The sequence below is a fragment of the Lycorma delicatula genome, chromosome 2 (assembly GCF_047948215.1).
Source record: "Lycorma delicatula isolate Av1 chromosome 2, ASM4794821v1, whole genome shotgun sequence".
In the NCBI taxonomy this organism is placed as follows: domain Eukaryota; kingdom Metazoa; phylum Arthropoda; class Insecta; order Hemiptera; family Fulgoridae; genus Lycorma; species Lycorma delicatula.
In genome coordinates this window covers 12,597,880-12,623,096 of record NC_134456.1, presented here as the reverse complement: position 1 = coordinate 12,623,096, position 25,217 = coordinate 12,597,880, and the positions used below count along the sequence as shown (strand labels likewise).

Sequence of the window (25,217 nt, the reverse complement as noted above, 5' to 3'; positions counted from 1 at the left end):
AACTTAACCTACGGTCGTTAATCTTGACTAATTAACAGGAGTGTTTTGATTATTTAAATAATAAATAATTGCAATAATTACTGAATTTATTAAATAAATACTCAAAAAATTACGGTGTTAATTAGTCAAGGTTAGCGAGCGTAGGCTAAGTTTAGTTAAATTATATTTATAAAATAAATAAATATAAATAATCATTTATTAAAATTAATAAAGAGACTGTTCATTTTCCACCGAAATCCGATTGACTACTTTGTTTTTAAATAAAACTGTAGCTGCGGTGGCGTTAATACGTAAGTACCGAGTTTTCGTACTGGGAGGATATAGAATCTTTTTTCTTTTTCTTTTTTGTTGTGGAATGGGCCAATGACCATAGCAGTCGATGCCCCTAAAACTCCAAAAGAAAAAGAAATAATAATAATAATATTAAAAGATTTAAAGGAGGATAAAACTGAACTTCTTTTTATTATATATTTCGTAATTTACAACTTCTTAAATAGCGTTTTGTTTCATGATTACTATAACAATCATAATTGCAGAAGTACACACAATTCAGTATACCATTTGTACGCAATGACCAGAAACTTATCGTCTGAAACAAAAAAATCTTTTAATAAAATATTCAATTGTTCATAATCTATACACAAAAGTTTGCTAAATTGATGAAAAAAAGAAAAGAAAACATTCATAAATTAACAATAATTTATTAAACATAGCCTAAATAATCAGCTAGAGTAGATATATCCTAATTACAAATAAGGGTAAATAACACCAGTAACAACAAACTGTTCCAGAAGATAGTTCACAATTTGATTAAATGAAAACAAATATCATGTTATTGACCAAAGCGGTCTATGCACAGCTGCTGCTTAGGCTTAATGATTTGAACTAACTTACACAGTGTATATTAGAACTTATCATCAATTTAAAACAATTTGTAGCCATCATTATAACACCTTCGTGAAAATATCTTTCAATGGAACATATTTTCTGAATTACTCTGTGAATTAAAGGCGTGGAAAAAGGATAAAATGCCCAGCAAATTTACAGGCAAATTTAATAAACCCCCATTGATCACTCCAATGAAACAATAATGGATGCAGTTTTACTGTGCGCTATTGAAATTTAGTTGTAATTAATGACAGTAGCAGTTGGCGCTGACACAAATTTATAAATAACAAAAAAATATCTGATAAGAAATAATTGAACGGATACATGTAGTTGCATTCAGTTATTACTGCATCAACAAAGAAAAGATACATAGCAAATATGTTATTAAATTTATCTACTTTAACTTAAAAATATGTCACAGTTATTAAAAACAACCTGGTATTATTCCAATTTCTTATTAATATTTAGTTACTTCAAAATATTTCTGTATATGAATATTAAAAATTTGAAATTTATAATAAAATTTGTTGTTTTTTTATTAATTATTATTTAACAGAATTGAGCTTGCCACTTATTCCTCTCCTGAAAACAAACAAAAGGAAAATGAAGCGTATGACCAACGAGATCTGACTAAAGCAACATCGTAAGTATATAAATTAATCTTATTATAGGTACTTTGAAAAGAGTTCACTTATTAAGTTATTATACAATATATGTTTGTATTTTGACTAGGATTTGCCAAAGTGAAAGTTATGGTAATAGCAAGTAGCACTGCACAATCAAAGTCATCTGTTTATCAGTACACAAAAAATGTTTAAAAAACTCACATAAATATATTAATCAAAATCTTTTATAAATTAGTTTCATTTTTAAAAACGGTAAAAGTAATCTATCAGTTCTCTCTATTGTTGCTTTAATTCTCAAGCATAAATATTAAACATAATTCTATGAATTATGTATTTTTTCTGATTAGTATTATCACTTTTAGCTGTACTAAGTGATCATCTTGCAAATTTACTACTTATCCAATTAATGTGAACAACTGGATGTATGGTAAATTGGGTAATAGAAATATCTCTGTCTCTGCAACTTTGATAAATGTATTAATTTATCTTTTGTTAATTCTGTGATTTTATACATTCTTAAACCAAATTACGTTGCATCCATTTATAACCTCTTTTTTTTGAATATCAATTTTTGCAAAATTTCTTTTTAAATTTTGATAGTGATTTCTTTTCACATCTGTTTAATAACTTTTCTTTTTTTTTTAGTTGCATTTGTTGTTTGTGTTTTTTTGGTTGGTGATAACCTTTTTGAATGTTAGCCAATAAAAATTCATCAAATAAAGCTAGTTTTTTAAATGATGGTTGAAATAAGTGTATTATAATTAAGTTGCCTAACAAAGGGACTTTAACTCAAAGTTGTTTTGCATGACTATCTGCAAAAATTTTAATATATTTGGTCTTAATCATTCTTACAGTAGCGTATAAATTAATCTGAACACAGAGAATTTTTTTTTATATCTATATTGTGGCTGCACTGCTTGATCACACCCATTCTTTAAATTGTCTGTTTAATGTGAGATTAATGGTAAGTGAATATAAATAGTGTTTTGTGAAAGTTTAATTTTTTATTACAAAATCATATTTTTTTTATTTTTTGTTTTGTGTATTTTGAATATATATAAAAATGGAAATAATTTCAAGAAAACATTCAAAAATTATTTCTCTTTCTGAACATACCAGAATGACACAACAAATAGCTTTGGAATATGATGTTGGAATAGAGACAGGGAATGTTATTTTAAAATAATTTAAAGAAACCGGTTCCTTTTTACCTCAAAGGAGAGGCAAATGTGGCTGTAAAGAAAAAATATTCCAACACAGTATCAGTTAATAGTGAGAAAAAGTAAACCGATCCAAAATTATCTGCTTTGTACTTAAATTGAGAATTAGCAGCACTGGAAAAGATTTACATGTGAGAATTCTTAGATGCCAACTTCTTGCAGCTGGACAGAAAGCTTGTTGGACAGCTAAAACGCAGCTTTTAACACCGGCAGTGTTTAAAAAGTCACTTGTGGGCCAAGGGATGTGGTAATTAGATCAAAAACACTGGAAAATGTTATGTTTTCTAATGATTTACATTTTTATGTTCAGGGGCAAAAGGTTCAATATGTTAGAAAAGCATCAGATGACAATACATCACCAGCTCATATCCAACAATCAGTTAAACATCCCCAGAAAAAATATTTTGGGATTGTTTCACATTTAAAGGCTCTTGTTTATTATTTCCTGTAGACGGATGTTGAAAAGTGTATATATCAAAGATTCTGAATATAACATTGTAACACAGCTTCAAAACAAATTCCCTCAAGGTAATGGGGTTCTAACAAGATTTGGTACAGTGCCATACTGCCAAAAAAATAGAAAAGGTTTTTGAAGAATAAAACTTTAAAATGTTTCCTTGGCTATGCAACTCCCAAGACTTAAACCTAATTGAAAATCTTTGGGCAATAGTCAAAAAACAACTCTCAAAAATGAATTGTACCACAAAAATTAAACTCAGTAAAGCAATAATATCAATCGGTATGATTTCATGATGAAGAAATCAGGAAAATGTGCATACACATGTGTGTGTTTTAACTTTGCCAAATCATGTATGTGAAGTAATTAAGAATGAAGGAGGACATATTAATTATTAGATATTCACTAATTGTACAGGTATGATTTTTTTTCTAAATAAAGTTACTTTTTATAATACAATCTTTGTGTTTGGATTAATTGGCACAGTACTAGAAAATAAAAAATACACAGTCAATACACTAATCAAATAAATAAGTTGATTCTTGCTACCTCCATGCATGAATGTAAGTATAATTTATGTTCTAGTTTGAATAATGAAATTGAACATAATATTGATTAAGAGGCTCTTTTGTATTTTAGAATTGACAGGCGTCCAATTTTAGTCGTACCAGAGACATAAAGATCTTTATGACAATATTATTACTTCTGTTTGTCGTAAAATGAAATGAACATATATGACTAACTTAGTTTTCTAATTTTAAAATTTTAAGGGATGTTGGAAGTGTATTGCATGTTATTAAAAGCAGTCTTGGTTCTGGTATATTGGCAATACCTAATGGATTCTCACATAGTGGTATTCTGGTTGGAATTATAAGTACAGTTGTTGTTGGAATTCTTTGTACACACTGTATATATTTAGTGGTAAGTAATTTCTATTTTATATCTAACAATATTTTAATACAGTGACATGATTAAGTAATGTAATACAGTTTTTGTGATAGTTTTATGTTTTTTGTAATAGAGTTCCAGTAACTTAATATGTAAGGGTTTTTTGTTGTACGTAAACCATCATCACAGCTATGGCATTTTATGCATTACATAATTCCACTAACATTAGTACATACACATTTGTAAATAATATTTTCTATTAATATTTACGTAAACATAGTTTCTCATAGTTTACATAGTCATAGTTTCTCCGCTCTAAGAAAATACTTTTGAAGAATAGTGTTGTATGATCAGATTTCTACTTTCAGAAAGTGTACAACCATTAGAAATATTCTCTCGGATGACCAGAAAATACGGCAGTAGTTGCATGAACCGTGTGTGTTTTTACGTATGGGTGAAAAGTTTTAAAAGTGGACACAAAAGCACGAATGACAACCACTGGTCCGAGCGTCCGGTAACAGTGTCGACCTCGGCGTTAGATTCTCGTATTGATTCGATTATCCAAGAAGACCGATGACTTACAGTTGAACAAATTTCTGAAAAATACCCAATAAGTGGTGGCACAACTTATTCCATCATTTAAAACAAACTGAACTATCGTAAGACTTGTGCAAGGTGGATTCCCAGAGAGCTTACCGTTTATCACAAAGCTGAGAGATTTCGCATTTGTACTGAACTCAAACATCGTTTCAATAACGAATGTAACGCATTTTTGGACAGGATTTTAACCTGTGGTGAAACTTGGATAAACCATTTTGAGCCGGAGTCCAAGTGTCAAAGCATGCAGTAGAAACGCTCTGAATCTCCTGTCTGTAAGAAATTCAAAATGCAACCATTGGCTGGTAAGGTTATATTAACCATCTTTTGAGTGGCCCATGGTCCGATTTTCTGTGATTATTTGGAGGATCACCACACTATTAACAGCTTACCCTGGAACAGACCAATGTCTGTTCCATAATTAATTATTGGTCGTAATATAGCGACCATAATTTAGTGACAATGAAATGCAAATTGGGGTTTAAAAACCTGAAAAAAAGGTGTAAGATGAATTGGTAGAATTTAGAGAAGCTTGAGGAAGAGGAGGTAAAGAAGATTTTTGAGGAGGACATTGTGAGAGATCTGAGTAAAAAAAGATAAGTTATAAAATGTATAAGAAGAATGGGAGAATGTTAAAAAGGAAATTCTTATATCAGCAGAAGCAACCTCAGGTGAAACAAAGAGAACTGGTAGAAAACCTTGGCTTTCAGAGGATATATTACAGTTGATGCATGAACGTAGAAAATATAAGTGCTAGTGATGAAGGAAGTAAAAGGAACTATCGACAATTAAGAAATACTATAAACATGAAGTGGAAACTAATGTAAAAAGAGTGGAAAGAGAAATGAACATTGGTAAAACAGATGGAGCATACAGGAAAGTTAAGGAAAATTTTGGGGTACATAAATTAAAATCTAATAATGTGTTAAACATAGATGATACACCAAATTATAGTACGAAAGGAAAAGTTGATAGGTGAGTGGAATATATTGAAGAGTTATACGAAGGAAATGAATTAGAAAATGGTGTTATAGAGGAAGTTGAAGAGGATGAAAGGGGAGAAACAATACTGAGATGTGAATATAAGAAAGCATTAAAGGATTTGAGTGGCAGGAAGGCTCCTGAAGTAGACGGAATACCTGCAGAATTACTGCGCAGTGCAGGTGAGGAAGCGATTGATAGATTATACAAACTGGTGTGTAATATTTACGAAAAAGGGGAAGTTCCATTAGACTTCAAAAAGAGTTCTTTGATACCAAAAAAAGCAGAAGCAGATAAATGTGAAGAATACAGAACAATTAGCTTAACTAGCCATGCATCAAAAATCTTAACTAGAATTCTGTGAAGAATTGAAAGGAGAGTAGGAGATGACCAATTTGGTTTCAGGAAAAGTATAGGGACAAGGGAAGCAATTTTAGCACTCAGATTAATAGTAGAAGGAAGAGTAAAGAAAAACAAACCAACATACTTGTCATTTATAGACCTAGAAAAGGCATTTGATAACGTAGACTGGAATAAAATGTTCAGCATTTTAAAAAAAATTAGGGTTAAAATACAGAGATAGAAGAACAATTGCTAACATTTACAGGAACCAAACAGCAACAGTAATAATTGAAGAACATAAGAAAGAAGCCGTAATAAGAAAGGGAGTCCAACAAGGATGTTCCCTATCATCGTTACTTTTTAATCTTTGCATAGAACTTGCAGTTAATGATGTTAAAGAACAATTTAGATCCAGAGTAACAGTACAAGGTGAAAAGATAAAGATGCTAAGATTTGCTGATATAGTAATTCTAGCTGAGAGTAAAAAAGATTTAGAAGGAACAATGAAAGGCATGGATAAAGTCCTACGCAAGAACTACCGCATGAAAATCAACAAGAACAAAACGAAAGTAATGAAATGTAGCAGAAATAACGAAGATGGACCACTGAATGTAAAAATAGGAAGAGGAAAGATTATAGAAGTAGAAGAATTTTGTTATTTGGGAAGTAGAATTACTAAATATGGACAAATCAGGAGTGATATAAAATGCCAAATAGCACAGGTGAAATGAGCCTTGTCAGAGATATAATTTGCTTACATCAAAAATTAATTTAAACATCAGGAAAAGATTTTTGGAAGTATATGTTTGGAGCGTAGCTTTATATGGAAATGAAACTTGGACAATGGGAGTACCTGAGAGGAAAAGATTAGAAACTTTTGAAATGTGGTGCTACAGGAAAATATTAAAAATCAGATGGGTCGATAAAGTGAGAAATGAAGAGGTGTTGCAGCAAACTGACGAAGAAAGAAGCATTTGAAAAAAATAGTTAAAAGAAGAGACAGACTTATAGGCCACACATTAAGGCATCCTGGAATAGTCGCTTTAATATTGGAGGGACAGGTAGAAGGAAAAAATTGTGCAGGCAGGCAACATTAGGAATATGTAAAACAAATTATTAGGGATTTGGGATGTAGGGGGTATACTGAAATGATTTGATTAGCACTAGATAGGGAATCTTGGAGAGTTGCATGAAACCAGTCAAATGACTGAAGACAAACAAAATATATATATATATATATATAAAATGTTTGTAATTATATCTTAATAAGATATAATTAAGCTTCTAACAATTATCAGAAACTGATAATTGTTAAGAAAAATGAAGTAAAATGATTCTGAAATATTTATATACAAGTATTTTCAAGAACTATCAGTAGAAAGAAAAACCAGTAAAAAAGTTTAAAACATATGAAGAAATGGAAGTTCAAAGCAAAGAAATTTAGTAAAATTCATACTGAAATATACAAGAATTAAATAGATTAATTAAATTTATCAGCATAACCAAAAAGGGACAGCTCTGTGGAAAATTTTTACCGGGCTACAAAAAAAGAGATTTAAAAAATACAAAACATTTTTGTATCAAGTGAAAGTAGTAATGTAAATAAATGTGTTGTTACATTTTCAATGTAATTTAACTGTTTTTCTGAAATTAATTAACATACTGGAGGAATAATTTCATGACATGGTTTTATTTTTACTTTTAGGTGAAATGTGCTCAAGACCTTTGTTACATGCTCAAGAAACCTTGTCTCTGTTATGCAGAAGCATTTGAAGAAACATTCAATCATGGAGCTGGTGGTAGACTTCGAAAATACTCAAAACTAGCAAGGTATTTTACAATATGAATGTATTTACACTATGTATTAAAGTATATATATATATATATGTATGTAGTATTATTTCATATATTAACATTAGTTGTGATAGAAACTTTACATTCAGTCCTACTGAATAAGTACATTTTATAGAGGTAATTAATAAACAATCCTCCAACTCTGAAAAATTTTTTTCTTAAATTTTATTTCAACAGTGGTTGAAATAGTGGTTGGCACTTTACAACATACTCTGTGCAATAGTTGCATATTTTTGTGATAATGTTTTGGTTTTTCTCTTTAAATTTAATGATTCTGTAACAAGTTATTTTTTTCAAGTCTGTCAATATACTGAGAATTTAAAAATTAAATTAAATTTATAACTAATATAAAATTACATTTCTTTGATTATACTTAATATTAATTTTTATTTAAAAATTATACTAACAGGTTATTATGTGATTGCCAGTTAAGAATAAGTTACTATAGAAAAAGCAGACAGAGTGTTGCAACTCTTAACTAATGCTAATATGATGGTTATGCTTGGTTAAATGCATTATACTGGATAATTGCAATTTTCATTTTTAACAAATATTTATATGTAATTTATAACTAAACTATTAATCAATTAGTTTTTAATTAAGTAAGTATCTACTGAAGTTAGAACATTTCTAGTGAGGTGATATTAAAAAATAGTAGAAAGTTTTAAAAAAACAATTTTTTTTTAGAATTTCTCTGCTAAAGATAGCAAAGCTAATTTTTCATATGTGCAATAGAGGAATTAAATAATAAAAATTGATGTGTATGAATAATAATCATATCATTTTTTGTCAAAAATTGTGTGAGAAAAAGTTCTTCATAATATGCAACATAAAATAACTGAAATTGCACTTTTATGACAATAAAAACAAAAATATTTCAATATTAAACATAACTATTATTCTAAACTATAAGGTTTTTTTTTTATTTTTAATAATAAACACTTTAATACAAATAATATTTTGTCTTACTTTCTATTTTGTTTGGTATAGTATGGTATTTATAGTACAGAAAAGAAATAGATGTAGTAACAGGTTAAAATTGAACCCTGTAATTTAATTAACACTATAATAATTAACATTATGAAATAATTTCTATAATAATTACATATGTAAGATGATCAAATTTAAAATGAATGAATTAAAATTTAAAAAAAATAGTGAACTATAGTATGAAACCTAAAAGCTTATTTAATAATAAATACAGTAGAGAAAAACTACTAATTATAGGATTAGAAAAAAAGCCATAAGTGAACTTTCCTGTATAAACTATATTAAATCTGACATCAGAACTTTGCATAGTGTTAAGTCAAAATAATAAACAAAATATTAAGGTCAAAAAACAAACATCATAAAAAGCCGACAACACAATTGTAAGACTTTCCTGTCACGCGGCTTTTTTCTGATGCACAGCTTACATACACATACAACTTAATTTAAAATATTTATAGTTTTATTTAAATACAATATTTTTGTCTATAAAATCTGTCAAATAATATGCCGCCTTGGTTCAATACTTTGGTTAGGTTTAATTATTCTAAATATTTTATTATTCGCTAGTTCACTCAAATAAATAAAAGTCTTTAATTCAATTATAATATAGATTATTTTTATTATTATCTTTGAAATTGTAATTGATATTTATAACAATATTGTATTAATTAATTATACATTTGCAATAAACATATGTTGAGTCTTTGAAGGATGGAACGAAACTGACTAACCATAGAGCATTAGACTAATTCATTTAACAAGAGTAACAAAAAAAGTGAAAATTTATAAGAGTAAGAAAAAGTGAAAATTTTTAATTTTACAAATAAAAAAGGAGGAAATGAAACCTACTACATCATGTTTTTCTTTTTACTTACTTTATCACGCAGTAATCAAAATACTTTCAGCCCTGCTGTCTTATATTTCGTTACAAGATTAAAGCAGGATAAGATTGAAATAGTTTTTCAGTTTTTTTTTTTTCTGATGTAATACTTCAGTTCATTTCTTTACTCTGATTAAGAGAAAAAGTTTCGCGATCAGATGAATTATCAGTGCGGGGTGTAACATTATAATTTTCAGAATCAAGGATACTAGAAACATCAACTGACATGTCAGAATCAGAATCATCAGTTGTTAATATCACTTACATCAAATGTTGAATCTCAGTGTGAATTGTCAGAAAAATTTGGATTATCTAATATATTAGGAAATGAAACAGATCTTACCATCTCCTTGATCTCATCCTTCTTTCATTCATTAATTACATCTTCTGTGTGATGTAATGTACTGTAATGCAATCAATGACTTTCTTTGTTTTTTCTGTTGATTTATTCTAGCTTTTAATACAAATAGCAAACCATGAAAATCACTTGGTAAAAGCTTGTAGAATGAACACAAAAGCAGAAGTAGAGCCAACCTGTAAAAGCAGAAACACATGTGCTGCACATGAGAGGTTATGACAGCAGATTTTAGTTATAAACATTTACAAGGTTGTAGAAGTGCTGCTATCTAAAGACTAAATGTAGTATTAACACGTTTAAGGTTCTACCACATGATAATAAATATCTATTAAAACACTTGGGAGCCAAAAACTCAATTTTGAAAAGATGTCACATTCAAGGTTCTGGTTCTTCTCTTGATACACATAATGTAAAATATATATGTATATTTTTTTAATAAATCTTTTGTCTGCTATATGTACATATTGCTGTGTGTGCTCCTGTATTTATATATTTTGTTCTGCAATTAATTTCATAAATATTATATTAAAATAATGTGTTATTTTCTAAACTTTTTGGTGCAAAAATGCACTTATCTCCACTGCAAGATAAAAAATATCTTGTCTTTGAGTCTACATAACTTAGTCTAACCAAGACTACGTTATGTAGACTCAAAGTTCTTGTAGTTAATATACACTATTATGATACTAAAAATGAAGATGAGAAAACCTTTAAAGACAATAAAACTATGGTTATCTGTGTTTATTTGTTACACAGAAAGACTTAGGACTAAAGATACCAAGGCAATGTTTGAAATAATTGTGTCCTGTGGAAGGACAACATTGTGATTACTTGTGATTGATTAGACTGAGGTTGTAACTTATTTAATCAGCAAATTCACAGTTAATATTTAATAATAGTTTATTTAAATAAGAATAGTTTAGTAGTTTATTACTAGTTTGTTTTATTATTCTGATCTTGGGAAGAAGCATTTATACTTATTCTTCAATTAGGTAGATAAAATTAATGAAATTATAAGAAAAAATGAAAAACACTTTCCAGAGTTTCATAAAAAATCATATGAAGCAGTCGAAAAAGAACATTCTAATCTTTAAAATAGCTGTTTAGCAGTTTGGGTGCAGTTCAAAATTTGTAACTTATTTTAAGTTAATCAATTATTTTATTTATATAAATTACTCCCGTATGGGATGGGACTCAAAATATTGTCTATATAAAACTATTTTCAGGTATGTCTGTCATAAATTACACACTATCTGTTTCTGTAGTATAATATTCATAGGAGGACTAAAAAATGTCTGTTTACAAATATTATTAAATAAGAATACTCATAGTTTAGCAATTTCTTTTTTTACATTTGTTTATAAGCTCCTGAAGATAGTGAACTGGGTATCTATTTTGCGATTACACCTTTATAGTAGTGTTTGAACCTAAACATCAGCACTCTTAGTGCTATTAACAAATATTAGTAATACTAATGTGAAAGATAAGGTTCAGAGAGAATGTTTTGTCTTCCATTAATTTATTTAAAAATAATTGTGTAAAATTACTTTTGATTTTACAGGAAATTGCTTGATGTTTTTCAGTTCATTACTTATTATGGTTTGAATACAATCTACGTGATTGTTATTGCATCTTCATTTCAAGAGGTAAACTGATAATTTTGAAATAAACTAATTTATTTTAAAAAAAGTAGTGTAAAAAAGTAATTTAATTATACTGGTTTTTATTTTGCCAGTTCAAAGTTCTTTCAAATGAAAACTTAATGATATAATTTTAAAGATTGCCAATAAGTACCAGTTGACTTAATTTAAAACTAAATAAATTTCTGTCTATTCATTATCTGTCAATCAGTTTTTCTTTCTGTTCCTCTTAGTATGCACTTCGTATATCAGGTCCAGTACTGATTGTGGTTTCTTTTTTTTAAACTTTTGTTGTATGTTATAAGAAATTATTCATTTCTTTTTTGGGGGAAATAGTTAAAGCTGTTTAATTAAAGTTGTATAATTTTAATTAATACTGTGGAGGATGGCTGAGAGGGTTTGATGCAGTTATGGATATATAGAATGAGTAGTAACCTGGGTGGTTGAGCCCACCTGGATGCTTACTTCGCCAAGATAGGTGTTTTGGCATCGAGCCATGGTTAGCTGAGCTATTTATGATTAGACTGATAATTCTGCGATGGTGTACTCTGCACTCTGAACTCTGTGACCGTGTACTCTGGTGTAGAACTCTGCGGTGTGGGAAGGAGTAGGAATTGATCCTGCTCCCGAAAGGGGATGAGAGCAGAGAGAGATAGGGCATGTTTTCATTAGAAGTTTATCAAATGTATGAATTTGTTTCTTGATTTTTGATGACTTTGATGAAGCCTATCAGGGCTAGGAATGGAGGGGGTGGTGTGGTGGCCAGGATTATCATAAGGCAGGTGTCTTCCCCTTCAGGGGTCAGGATGTATAACTTTAATACCTGGTAGGTTTACCACTGACCCTGACTAAACTATATTTCCTTTCGTACTTCAACGTATACTGATCTGAAGTTTGATTAATTGTTATGCTGAAATTTGTTATACAGAGTAAAACAATTTCTGATCATTAAGATGTTTAAAATCAATTTTTTGTAAATTTTCTTCATTTTATACTTGGCAGTATTAGTTATTGTATTATTCTAATGCATAATACGGTATTTTGAATTTTCTCATAAACCGCTGGGAAAACCTTAATAACCTTTTGATCTGAATCATAAATTCATATTCCATTCTGGTATTTGTTTATAATTAAGTATTATAGAGTGTTTTGAAAATTGCTGCAGGCAGATAATTATATATACAGAGTCTTCCGGGAGGTATTAGCTGAATTTCAAGAACTGATTCAGAACACCAAAATGGGCAAAAAAGTTCTATTGACATACGTAATATTTTGCTTTATTTTCCTTCTAGACGCCATTTTGTGCTTTTCAACAAAAAAAAAGAAAGTTTTTCTCGGGAACGGGTAAACTTACATTGATTAAATTTGGCAAATCAAAGAATAATGTCTTGTTCTACAAAATAAAAAAATGTTAAAACATCATCAAAAATTACAAAATGGCGGCCATCTTAATTTTTTAATCTTTAATATCTTTTTAATTATATTTGTTTGATCAAATTTTTACTTATTATAAAATTTATTAAGCATTTTATTTTGAACAAAATTACCCCTTATTTATAAAAACCCGTTGACAAACAATCGAGTTATTGCAGACAATTAACCCGGCAGTACGGTTGTGCACCATAATGTAAGCTGATAATTTTTTGCCTGCTTTTTTCCACTAGATCTAATAAAAATTATTAATAATAAATAATATAGTAAATTAATAAATTATAATACTTGCATTATGGTGCACAAGTGTACTGCCAGGTTAATTGTCTGCAATAACTGGATTGTTTGTCAACGGATTTTTACAAATGAGTTGTCATTTCGTTCAAAATAAAATGTTTAGTAAATGTTGTAGAAGTAAAAATTTGTTCAAACAAATAATTACAAAGGTATTGAGATAAAGAAATTAGGATGGCTGCCATTCTGAAAATTTTGAAGGTGACGTTTTCAAAATTTTTTATTTTGTTGAAAAAGACACTAGTCTTAGATTGGATAAATTTAATTACAGTAAGTTAACCTACTGTAGAAATAATTTTTTTGTTGAAAATCACAAATTGGCGTCCAGAAGGAAAACAAATTAAAATAGTACTTATGTTGAAATGAACTTTTTTATTCATATTGATACCTTGAATTAATTGCTGAAGATTGGGAAATACGTCCGGAACACTGTATACATACATATTTTTTTGTATTTTGTTACCTTATTCTGCTTCTTGATTCATTTTAGTACAATATTACATAAGAGAATACATATACAGAATTAATATATAGATTAATTATTTTAGGATTAATTTATATTTTAAATAAATACATTCATATGAGATTTGATCAAAATTTTTGAAGCACGAATTTTCCATGTTAGGTTTTTTGTGATTTGGTGTATTTGTTTTTGATATCAGTCTACATATAGAATAACTCTGGAGGACATTTTAAATCTTATACTCGATCAAATAAGTTGGGTTACATTCAGTGATTTCATAAAAGGGTTAAATTAAATTGCATAAAAAAAATGAGTTAAATGCATGAACCTGTTGAATATGTTGCAAGAAGTTTTATCGAGTGTAATATGCAGGAACAGTCAGTTTATAAAAAGTACAAATGGTTGTAATGTGGTTATGAATTAGGTTATGATTCATGTGAAACAGTCTTTATTAATGTTTTGGAAATAAGGTGAATTGCAGGAAAATCTGTTTTGAAATTTTTAATTTCAAACTGAAATTGTATAATGAAAAAGATGAACTGAAAGCAATTTATTGATTAAAGAATCAAAATGATTAGTAGTGTAGTCATTGTATATGATGCATTTACTGGCTCACTAACTAGCAATCCTCTCTTACTATCATCTTTAACTTTTGATCTCGACCTTTTTGTACAAAGAAGCACAGGTAGAAGAAAAAAGGCTTAAGAGGAATATTTTCACAGTAATTTGATGTACTGATTTGTAAACACTGTCATTTATTTTATTTTGTACTTCAGTCTTAACACCAACACAGTTTGAAAATCTTATAAATTACTTCAAGATTTTTTGGTACAACTGTTGTAATAAAATATAACAATAATATTAAGTTATAGCTTTTGTTTACAAGTTATAATTCTAAGAGAATAATAGTTATCTTGTATTCAAAGAAATATAGCGACTGTTAATACAATTAATTTTGTTTAATTGTCTTAAATTTATGTAACTTGCAACAAAGGAGTTAGCATAAAGTTAGATCGAATTAATAAAACTCATAAATGAAGTGAACAAGTTAATAACTAAAGTGGAACACTGTAATAAAAAAATGAGTAATTACTTGTAGAATTTACTCAAATTAAAAAATTAAAGATAAGAAAAAATTAAAACTAACAATAAAATAAATAACTAATCAATACCCTACAAAACTGACAAAAGACCTCAGTAAAAATAAAACAATAAATAAATTTTAGAGAAAAAAAAGATTAACTGAACTGTGGCCAAAAATAAGTTAAAACACACGTGATCAACAATTTAGGATTACAAATTTAATAAAAATGATGCACAGTTTAACAACATTAGTAAGAAGTAAAAATAAAATAAAAATTACTCTTTTAAAAGACTCTACTAAAATCATTCCACTTTTCAGTTCTTTCTTTTTTTAAATTAATTTTTAAAACATTGTTATTATATTACTATTAATTACTTTAATTTTTCCAACCAGTTTTCCAGCTACTTCTAGGTCTGTGTGTGTGTCTGTGTGTGTGTGTGTGTGTGCGCGCGCGCACACACATATACACTCGGACCCAGAAAGAACACCAGTAGCAACTAACTGCCTTTTCAAGGATTTAAACCTTAGAAATCTTGACTTCGAAAATCTGCTGATTTTGCGATGATGACTTCTTTAACCAGTAGACTAACCCAGTGTGATACCATTATTTTAGTATGATTTTAAAAATTTCACTTCCCTTAGTATAGATTTAACACTATGTAGATTAATTAAAATCATTTCAGATATTTTATGCAATCAGAAAATTGATTTACTGCACCAGAATATAAATTAAAACCTCCACAAAATTTATACGGGAGGTAATAAAAAAAATCCATGGTGTCTGCAAATGTTGTGTAAAGTATAAATTTATAAATCATACAGCTTTTTAGGATTAAAATAAAGCAATAAAATATAAAACATAGCAATAAAATATAATATAAAATATAGCAATTTAACAAAAGTCCTTACAAATAAACATAAGAAACTCACTCAAAAAGAAGGCAATTAAAGCAATTGTTTTCTTTTCAGGTTTTTAAAAAACATAAAGTATGAAAGTTATATAATTTACCAATATGAAAAAAAGTCAGATAGATTTTTTAAACCATTAACATTCTGAACTAGAAGTCAACATTTTACTTGACAGAGTAGAAATATAAACCAGATTAATCTTATTAATCTTGTCTTTATGAATCCTTATGAGTTTCTGATTTGCATTGAAGAAAATATACTTGGGTATTGCCTGCAACTTCAGTTCGTTGTTAACTACATGTTTTTTGACAAAGTAAATTGGCTATATGAAATTTTATATCATATTTTGAATTTCACTAAGGTGATTTTTAAAGTTTAAAATTGTGATATGTTTTTAAGAAAATAATTAATGATGGAGTACCTCCAAAAATACCTTCACTGAAAAAAAAATTAGTTATTAACTTAAGAACATTTTTACTTTACTAACAGTGTATAAAAAGTCAAATGGTATTATACTCAAGTTAGTGATGTATACAAGTAAATATATATTTATACACAGTGAATTCTGGTTAGTAGAACCACTGGCTTGGGGCAGCCATTTTATTGGGCAGTTTTAAAATGACTTAAAATTCCAACTATAAGCCTCTCTAGTTCATATGTTTCTCTCTATTTTACTCATAAAATAACACCATTTATTAGTGATTAAGTTTATACACTATGTGGATGTTTTAACACATGTTTAAACACTATGTGGATGAAGGTCTCCTTAACCACTCGGAAAAAAATATTGTATGTGCTAGTCTGCAGAGTATGTAATTCTTTCAAGTTGTAAGGAAGTGATGATGAAATAACCAAAAACGTTACTCAAAAACTGGATGAATTTGAAGATGATGAAGACAAATCCAAAGTCAAACTGATCAACACAAGATGCAAAAAATTCAGTGATGGATTTCAGCAGTATTTTATGCAATAAGGTAGTGAATAAAGGCCGTTAGCTGAACTGTGAATCTGTGCCAAATTTGTAGAAAGCCAACTAATGAAAGGTAGATGACAGAAGAGAAGAGTCAACATATTTTTTCAACAACTTCAACCAAGTAAAAGACATTAAGTACATATTTTTCTATTTTACTGACCGTAAAAGACACTCGCCATTTTTATTTTTAATCAAGTTTTGTATTTTTATTAATGATGTAAGTTTGCAAAAACAATTTAATAATTTTGAATTTAATAATGTTGTTTAAATAATGAAACTTTAATAGTGAATTAGAAATAAAATTCTGAATAATAAGATGTGTTAGTGTATATTTCTTCATTTTTTATTAATATCGGTTAATAGAGGCAGTCTTTAATACAGGCATATAGTCCTGTAATGAAGTGATCCAATTATCTGGAATCTGCTGAATATATATATATATATATACATCACGGCTTTGAATGTGCTATTTAATTAAAATACTTTGATTTTTCAGGCACTAGAACATCAGTTACATTACCATCTTAACATTCGTTGTTATATATTAATCTTGACAATATTTTTGCTGCCTTATGGACAAATTAGACATATGAAGTATTTAGTACCATTTAGTGCAATAGCAAATGGTCTGCTAACGGTGGGACTTATAATAACAATGTACTATATCACTCAAGATTTGCCTCCAATTTCATCTAGAAAATTCACTGCACCTATAACAGAACTACCACTATTTCTAAGTCTTTTATTTCTTGCCATGGAAGGTATTGGAACAGTAAGTATTATGAAACTTATGCTGTTACTTTAATCATTATGGCTGTCACTAATTAGTTACCCTACAATATAATAGCATACAATGTACAAATTATAGTTTTATAGTTTCTACTAATTTTAAATTGAATTTATAAATTGACCTCTATAATAAGATTAGATTTTTTATGTGAAAATTTAGATAAATTGCAGAACATAACTGTCATTTGAAATTAATTTTGTAACGTTTAACATGTTCCGAGAACAATTTTACTGTGCATTAACACTGTTTTCTGAAGTAGCAAACTTGAATTTTTATTTTTGTAAATCGAACAGTATTAGAAGAAGAAAGCAATAAAAATTGGTTTACTGAAAGAAAACTGAAGTAAGAAAAATATTTAATATACAAGCCTGCAAAAGTTGGTTTATGGAATGTTTTTTTAACTTTCGATAACCTACTCCTATGTACTATCTAGCACTAATCCAAAAATAACCATTTTTTTTCATTGTCAGGAGTTTTCACAAATTTCAAAATTTGTAAACGGTTGAAAAATTGCAAAAATGTAATACAATAAAATAGACAAAATGTTTTTTTTTAACAATAAATTAATGTAATATATTCACTTTTTTACTATAATATGCATTATTATACTTATTAGTATAGGCTTATACTATGCTTATTACAACTAAACAGTTGATTGGTTTGAACAAGGGAGGAAGGGTTTGGGTTGAACAATACGAGACGGTGGGCTATCCCTGCCACTCATGCACCGTGCAACAACTATCAGTGCTGTTTCAACCATCAGTGTGCATAAATCGAGTTTATATCTGTCCTCCATGATCAAACCCTTCTTTGTCAGCGGAAATTTATTTTCAGGCCATAAAGCAAACTTTTCGTTTTCAAAATGGCTTCAAGAGGCTGCAAAAATTCTGTACTTATATACATGGCCTTTTGATACAATTTTACATTCCATACAAAGTACCAATTGGAGACTGTTTATAGATTCGTCCAAAAGGAAAGTCAAAGTTGTCCTTTTTCAATGTGGTAATATGTATCCGTCAGTACTCATTAGACATTCTGTCCATTTAAATGAGGGTTAGGATAATTTGGAATTCATTCTTGATAATATTAAATGTGATAATCATCAGTGAATTACGTGCAGCGATCTCAAAATAATATTGATGTTCCAAGGACAGCAGGAAGGATATACAAAGTTTCCTTATTTTTTGTGTGAATGGGATAGCAGAGACAGAGAAATTCATTGCATAAGGAAATACTGGCCAAAATGAGCTTCATTAGAACCTGCAACAAAGAATGTGTTCCAAAAAGTTCTCCTTCCATCTCTACGTATCAAGTTAGCCTTGATGAGGCAATTTGTCAAAGCCTTGCCAAAATAAGGTAAATGTTTTAAATAATCTGTGACAAATTTCCAGTCTTATCAACTGCCAAACTAAAAGGGGGTTTATTTATGGTCCTGACATTAGAAAACTTCTCAAAGTTGATAATTTTGAGGAACAAATGGAAATTGAAGAAAAAGAAGCCTGGGAAGCCTTTAAAGACAGTAACCAAGTCTCTGGGCAATAAGAAGGATCCAAACTTCAAATCGATCTTTGAGAACATGCTGCAGAAGTACAAACATTTACGCTGTCCATGAGCTTGAAGGTTTACTTCCTACACACATGTAGACTATTCATTCACATGTACACTATTTTCCTGAAAATGTGGGTGCTGCTAACAAAGGGATGGGCGAGAGATTTCATCAGGACATAAAAGAAATGGAAAGGAAGTATCAAGGAAAATGGACTGCTACAATGATGGCAGACTATTGCTGAATGTTACTCCAAGATGAACCATATAGAGAACATAGACGGAAAAGTCCAAAGCAGAGTATAAGCCGTCCAAAAAAACTTTGACGCATAGAATAAAATTGTAAGTATTTCACATACTTCGTCATTAAGGGTCGATAAAGAGGGAGAGTGGTTTCCAAAGGCATGACATATCTTATAAAAATTAATTAAAAAATGCAATTAAGCATAACACAGCCCCGGGAGGTGCCTTCAAGCATGACAGCTCAACTCTCTGTCATGCAAGCTGACAGGATCTTTTTCTTCATGTCCTGCCATTAACCTCCAGGGTGGGGTAACCAGGCCAGATTAAGTCGTTCCTGGGCCCCACCCTGGAAGTCAGGACTCGGTCTTTATGCCATTGTTTTTAAACAATCTGGGTATATTTTTCCTCATTCACGGCAGCCCTAACTTTCAGTGTGTAATATTAAACCAAACATTTAAGTGTTTATTATTGTACACTTTATTGTATATATACAATTTGTATATTACAATATTATGAATCTAAATTTAGTATTTACAGTGTGAATACAATTGGTAGACTTGTTGAAGGTTCAATATGTAACTAAATATAAAACAATATTTTTTTATTAATTGCTGCACTATTTCATTTAATATGAAAGTTATAAAAATCATCATTATCTGAATCCAAGGTAGATTTTACTCTAAATCAGACATCTTCATTCTGATTTCACTCTGCCTCTGAAACTGTATCTCAATTATATTCATTTTAGTATATTTAAAAAGCTATTTTTGTTTACCTAAATATGAATTTTTTAAATATTTTTTATACATAGTACATCTTGGATACTAAATCTATGATGTAAATCATAAATCATCCTATTATGACTCACTAAAGTCATCGTAGACCTTTATAATTTGATTCTGAATTAGTTCTTCCCTTAATTCTAATATGTTGATATCAACAAAGCACTATAAATGCCATGAATTTCACATTTCAGATTCATATTATTTATTCTTACATACTTAAGAACCAAATAAAGCAATATATCCTATCCATTTCATTGGTGCTACTCTATCTATTGTGTCAATCATTTTAATTTAATTACTTTTTTTACAAATTTGGCAAATGATAAAATTTTTGGTAACAAGTTTTACTCTTTATGATAAAAATTAAAAAAGGAAAAACCGAGTCATATTCAATGGTAACTGTAAAATGCACCACATTCACATTATTGTAAAAGAAGTTCTACACCTTCAATCTAAACATTAAAGGTAGTTCCTAATTTCTAAACAAATATATATCAAAACATCATATTTATATGTATTAAACAACATTTGTATAGAAGAAAAAATATTATTCCGTGCTCTAATCTCTTTCTAAATTTAAGTTTAAATGCATTATGAAGTTTGTGCAATAATGTTGAGAAATTTTGAATCAGCACGCCACGTATTTCAAACAGAATGTGTGCCAATCTAAAACATAAAAACATTGTATTGTTGTCTAGAAAAAATTGTAATTGCCAAATTTTGTTTTGTCATGGCATAATATCTATGTTGATGTTAACAATTTTAAGCCTGGTGATTTTTATAATATTTAAAACAAGTAATTTTCATTAGAATCATATGAAATTTTATACATTTTGTCAGGGGGGGTAACAACTATGTTGATACATAAGTTAAAAAAAATATTTGGAAATGAGGCTTTATGCCAACCAAGTTCAATTCCCAGTAGAGTAATAAATAGTAAAATCTTGGTCATTAACATTCAAAAGTAATAAAATTTTTACAATAGTTTTTCAAAAACGTTTTAAATAACCATGAGTTTTTAAACATTTAAAAGCTATGTAACACTGCTTCTTCAACAAATTCTTTTGGAATAAGGTTTTTTAGACTAACGTTTTAGATTAACTTCGGTTCTTATGAGTGAGAACATTTATTTTTTTATTGGGAAGAAGCTTAATACTTACAGATGCAATCTATTATTAGTTTCTGCTGAAATATAACATAGAAGTCAGTTAGTGGATTACAGCTGAGTTGTCAAAGGCTGCTATTTAAACAATGAAAGTTCAGAAATTGTTTTTAAAAATGTGTGTAGAGTAAGAACTGAAATGAAGTGAAATTTGGTAGGATGAGAACTGGAATGACATAAAATCAAAGATTTTAAAATTTAGGGTCACAGAAGAATAGTAAAGATTAGACAAGTATAAAAGAGGATCATGTGTACAACTGCTTTATGAAAATACAAAAAACAATAATAATATCTCTGACCTTTCTTGAACACTCTAAACAAATCAATGTACTCTTATCTAACTATTGACTGAAGTTGCAACCCATTTTGATAGAACTAGTTTTCTTTTTACAATTCATTTGCATTTTATAATAAACATATACATTTTATAATAGTATTATTAAAGCAACACTTTTGTTTACTTAACAAACAAACAAAAGAACAATTTTATGTGTTATTTTGGGGGATTTTTAACGATTTTCTTTTAATGAATTGAAACTATTTGAAAATACGAAGATTTAATATGATATATACTTGGATTTTTTCATCAGTAGTTTTAAAAAGGTTTTTCTTATATGATGAATAGTATTATATGTATTTGGGATCTTAGATGGTCTTGTCATTTGTCTACTTGATTAAACTTGTAATTTATCCACATTTGTATGTGCTTTTAACATTTGAAAATACTTCTCTTTCTAGGTTTTAAATAAATATTATGAAATTGCTATTTAGCAATTATATTATGAGACAGATATTTAGAACATGATTGTTTAATAACATAACTGAAAAGATTTTACATTAGTATTACTTTGCAGGTTATGCCAATTGAAAATGCAATGAAGAATCCACATCACTTTCTTGGTTGCCCAGGTGTTATGAACATATCAATGATTATAGTAGTATCTATTTACGTGATAATTGGATTTTTTGGTTACCTAAAATATGGTGATGAAGCAGATGGAAGCATTACATTTAATTTACCACATGATTGGTAAACTAATTTTATTGATTAATCATTGTTTGTTATGCTTAAAATAAACTGTTAATAAAATTGACCAACTTTTATATTTAATATTGTTTTAAAAATTGGACAAGATTTGTAGCATTTACAGTATAATCAAGTTAAACTTTTATTTTTGGGAAAAACAGAGAAGGAAGGCTATTGATTTAAATTTAGATTTACAAGAAAAATAATCAAAAATTATTTTAATAAACAAATCTTAAGGTGTTAAGTATAATTATGCAGTTAAAAGCAGACTGTAAACATGAAACAAGATAGGTAGGTTTGTTTTCCTTAGTAGTAAGTTATTGTTTTATATATATTATGATTTTTTTTTACTGAAATTAATTTGTTTAAATTCATATTATTCCTCTGTACAGTTAAATTCTATTAAATAAACCACACAGTACAAAATATTGAGATAAGACAATACCTTAACCCTTACGACCTCAAGCCTATTTTGTAAGTACTAGTTAAAAGCCTCAGGCACGTTTTTCAGAAAAAGTAGATGTTTGGTAGAAATGCCACAGAAATAACAACATACACGATAAAATTATGAAAAGAATTGTAATTACTCAGTAAACTATGTAGATTGTGGTGCTGCGATCCAAAATGGTGTTACACCCTTGATAATTTTTTTTTTTTAAATTAAACTTTTTTTCATTAAAGAAAAAAAAATACTGATTTCCTCTTTATTTGAAAAAAAATCCTTGCTATTTATATCTAATCTATCACTGTTTCTAAAAACTAAAATTATTTGTGAATAAAATAAAAAAAAATTAAATTCACTTAAAAATTCGTATTATTTACAGAGTTATTGAAATTTTTGTTGCCATTTTTTTGTAACACTTATGCTTTGAAATTTCAAAATAATTCTAAAATGGTGCGCTGAAAACATTTTACCAAACCAAGGGGTTGCCTGTGATGATACTGTACTCCAGTAATTCTTAAGAGTAGGTTTTCTAATTATCCCCATATTCAGTATGCAAGCTATAAAACCTTTCATTTCAGAAATGGTAATATTTTTCCATTTTCGGTATGGTTCAGACAGCCTATCTCTATTTGCATTTAAATATTGATTGGCTGATCTATTGGTTTCTTTCACAATCAGTTCAAATAAATTACGTGTAAATAATAAATAAAAATAAATTATGGGTGTGGAACCTAGATTAGGCATATGTTTTGGGCCGGGGAGTTCCAAAAATTGATGTGGATAAGGAACATTAAATTCCGATTCAATGATATTTCTGTATGCCTCATCTTCTTCTGAATCCCCATCACTATCGCTTGTGATTAATTCATCATCTTCTTCAGGCCCACTGTCACTAGATAATTCGAAATCGCTATCAGTATCATCAACAAATAAGTTATTAATTTCTGCATTGGTAAGACGTCTACTAGGCCCGGACTTGTAGAAAAAAACACCGAACTAACGAATAAATCTGAATATTTTACGGATCACGGTAACTAAAACTATAATTGAAACTCTAATTTCATAAAATAATATTATAATACCTATAAAAAATTCCTTATAAACGCACAGAGTAACCAAAACATAACCATGAATACACGAAACACACTTCTGTTTACATTAGAGATTATCGGAATTTTGAAATCGATTATTCTCTAAAATACGTATCGTAAAATGAAAACAACCTACACTAACGATATCTACGAATTGTAAGCTTTAAGAAAAGATACTACATGAGCGATGTACCGGTAACGCAAAGAAATATATGAACATAAAAACCGTACCAATATATCGTACGGGTGAGACTTTTAGCACAAGCACTCATGCACGATATATCGTTACCTTGAGGCTTTAAGGGTTAATTTTGCCATGAAAGCACTTTTCTGGATCACACATAAACATGATTGAAATAATTCTGTTACTGGGTAATAAAAATTAAATTAATGAAAATTGCATATTAATTTAAATAAGTGCTGCTATCTGTTGCAGATTTTATAGGATCATCTCCCACAAACATGAGATTTATTTTAACAGAATTTAAATATATATATATTTACTTGTACATTACCATGCATGATTGATTACCTTTGCATTCTTGGGAGCATTTTTTTATACAGATATAATTTTTTTAAGGCATATTTGTATTTTAAATAAAAGTAGTAAATACAGAATAAAATAAAATATACTATTAAAAAACTAAAATTTGCTAGAATGATAAAACTTATTTTAAAAAAAATTGATTTTATGAATCTATTTTAACATAGCATTTACTTGGCTGACACTTAATGTCAAGCCAAGCCAAACCAAGGTTTGGTTCTCTTAATAAAAAGTAGCATTTTACCATTTATTCACCAGGGTGCACTGTACAAAAAAATAATATGACAAAAAGTTAAACTCTTTTTGTAAAAAGTATTTAATATAAATCTCAGAATGTATCTTGGGAAAAACAGTTATAGGAATGTTCAAAAATTATAAATAGAGATTCTAGGTCTTTCTGTAAATTACTAAAGATGAATTTTAGTCAAACATAAATTCAGGTGGACAAGAATTAAAACAAATGCTATTTAAAATAATTTTTATACTAATTTTTTTTTTGTCTGGTTATATTTGTTTTGGGTTAAATGGTTCTAGGTAATAAATGAGTTCTGGTACAAAGAGGAACACCTTATAATTCAGCTTGAACTATCAGCTAGATAGTTCAGAATTATTAATCAATAAAACTCTGTATACTTGTTTTATTTTTTGTTAACACTTTCACACTGTAAGCAACTCATAAAAGGAATATAGATTGTTTAAAATAAAAAAGA

The 25,217-nt window shown here is 28.5% G+C and overlaps 1 protein-coding gene and 1 long non-coding RNA gene across 3 annotated transcripts in view; one reads left to right on the top strand and one right to left on the bottom strand.

The window, feature by feature from the left end:
• The window catches only part of LOC142320468 (proton-coupled amino acid transporter-like protein pathetic), a 68,867-nt gene that overhangs the window by 36,468 nt on the left and 7,182 nt on the right, over window positions 1-25,217 (top strand). For both annotated transcript variants that reach the window (XM_075358280.1, XM_075358279.1), the window contains exons 3-8: window positions 1,445-1,531; window positions 3,962-4,112; window positions 7,705-7,829; window positions 11,643-11,727; window positions 17,372-17,647; window positions 22,255-22,430. In XM_075358280.1, coding sequence (XP_075214395.1) covers window positions 1,445-1,531; window positions 3,962-4,112; window positions 7,705-7,829; window positions 11,643-11,727; window positions 17,372-17,647; window positions 22,255-22,430 — 900 coding nt within the window. The remainder of the gene's footprint in view (window positions 1-1,444; window positions 1,532-3,961; window positions 4,113-7,704; window positions 7,830-11,642; window positions 11,728-17,371; window positions 17,648-22,254; window positions 22,431-25,217) is intronic.
• Window positions 439-24,203, bottom strand: LOC142320469 (uncharacterized). The gene is made up of 3 exons (XR_012755397.1): window positions 23,955-24,203; window positions 10,067-10,257; window positions 439-589 (listed from the first exon to the last, which is right to left on the bottom strand). It is a non-coding gene; the product is annotated as an uncharacterized LOC142320469 (long non-coding RNA).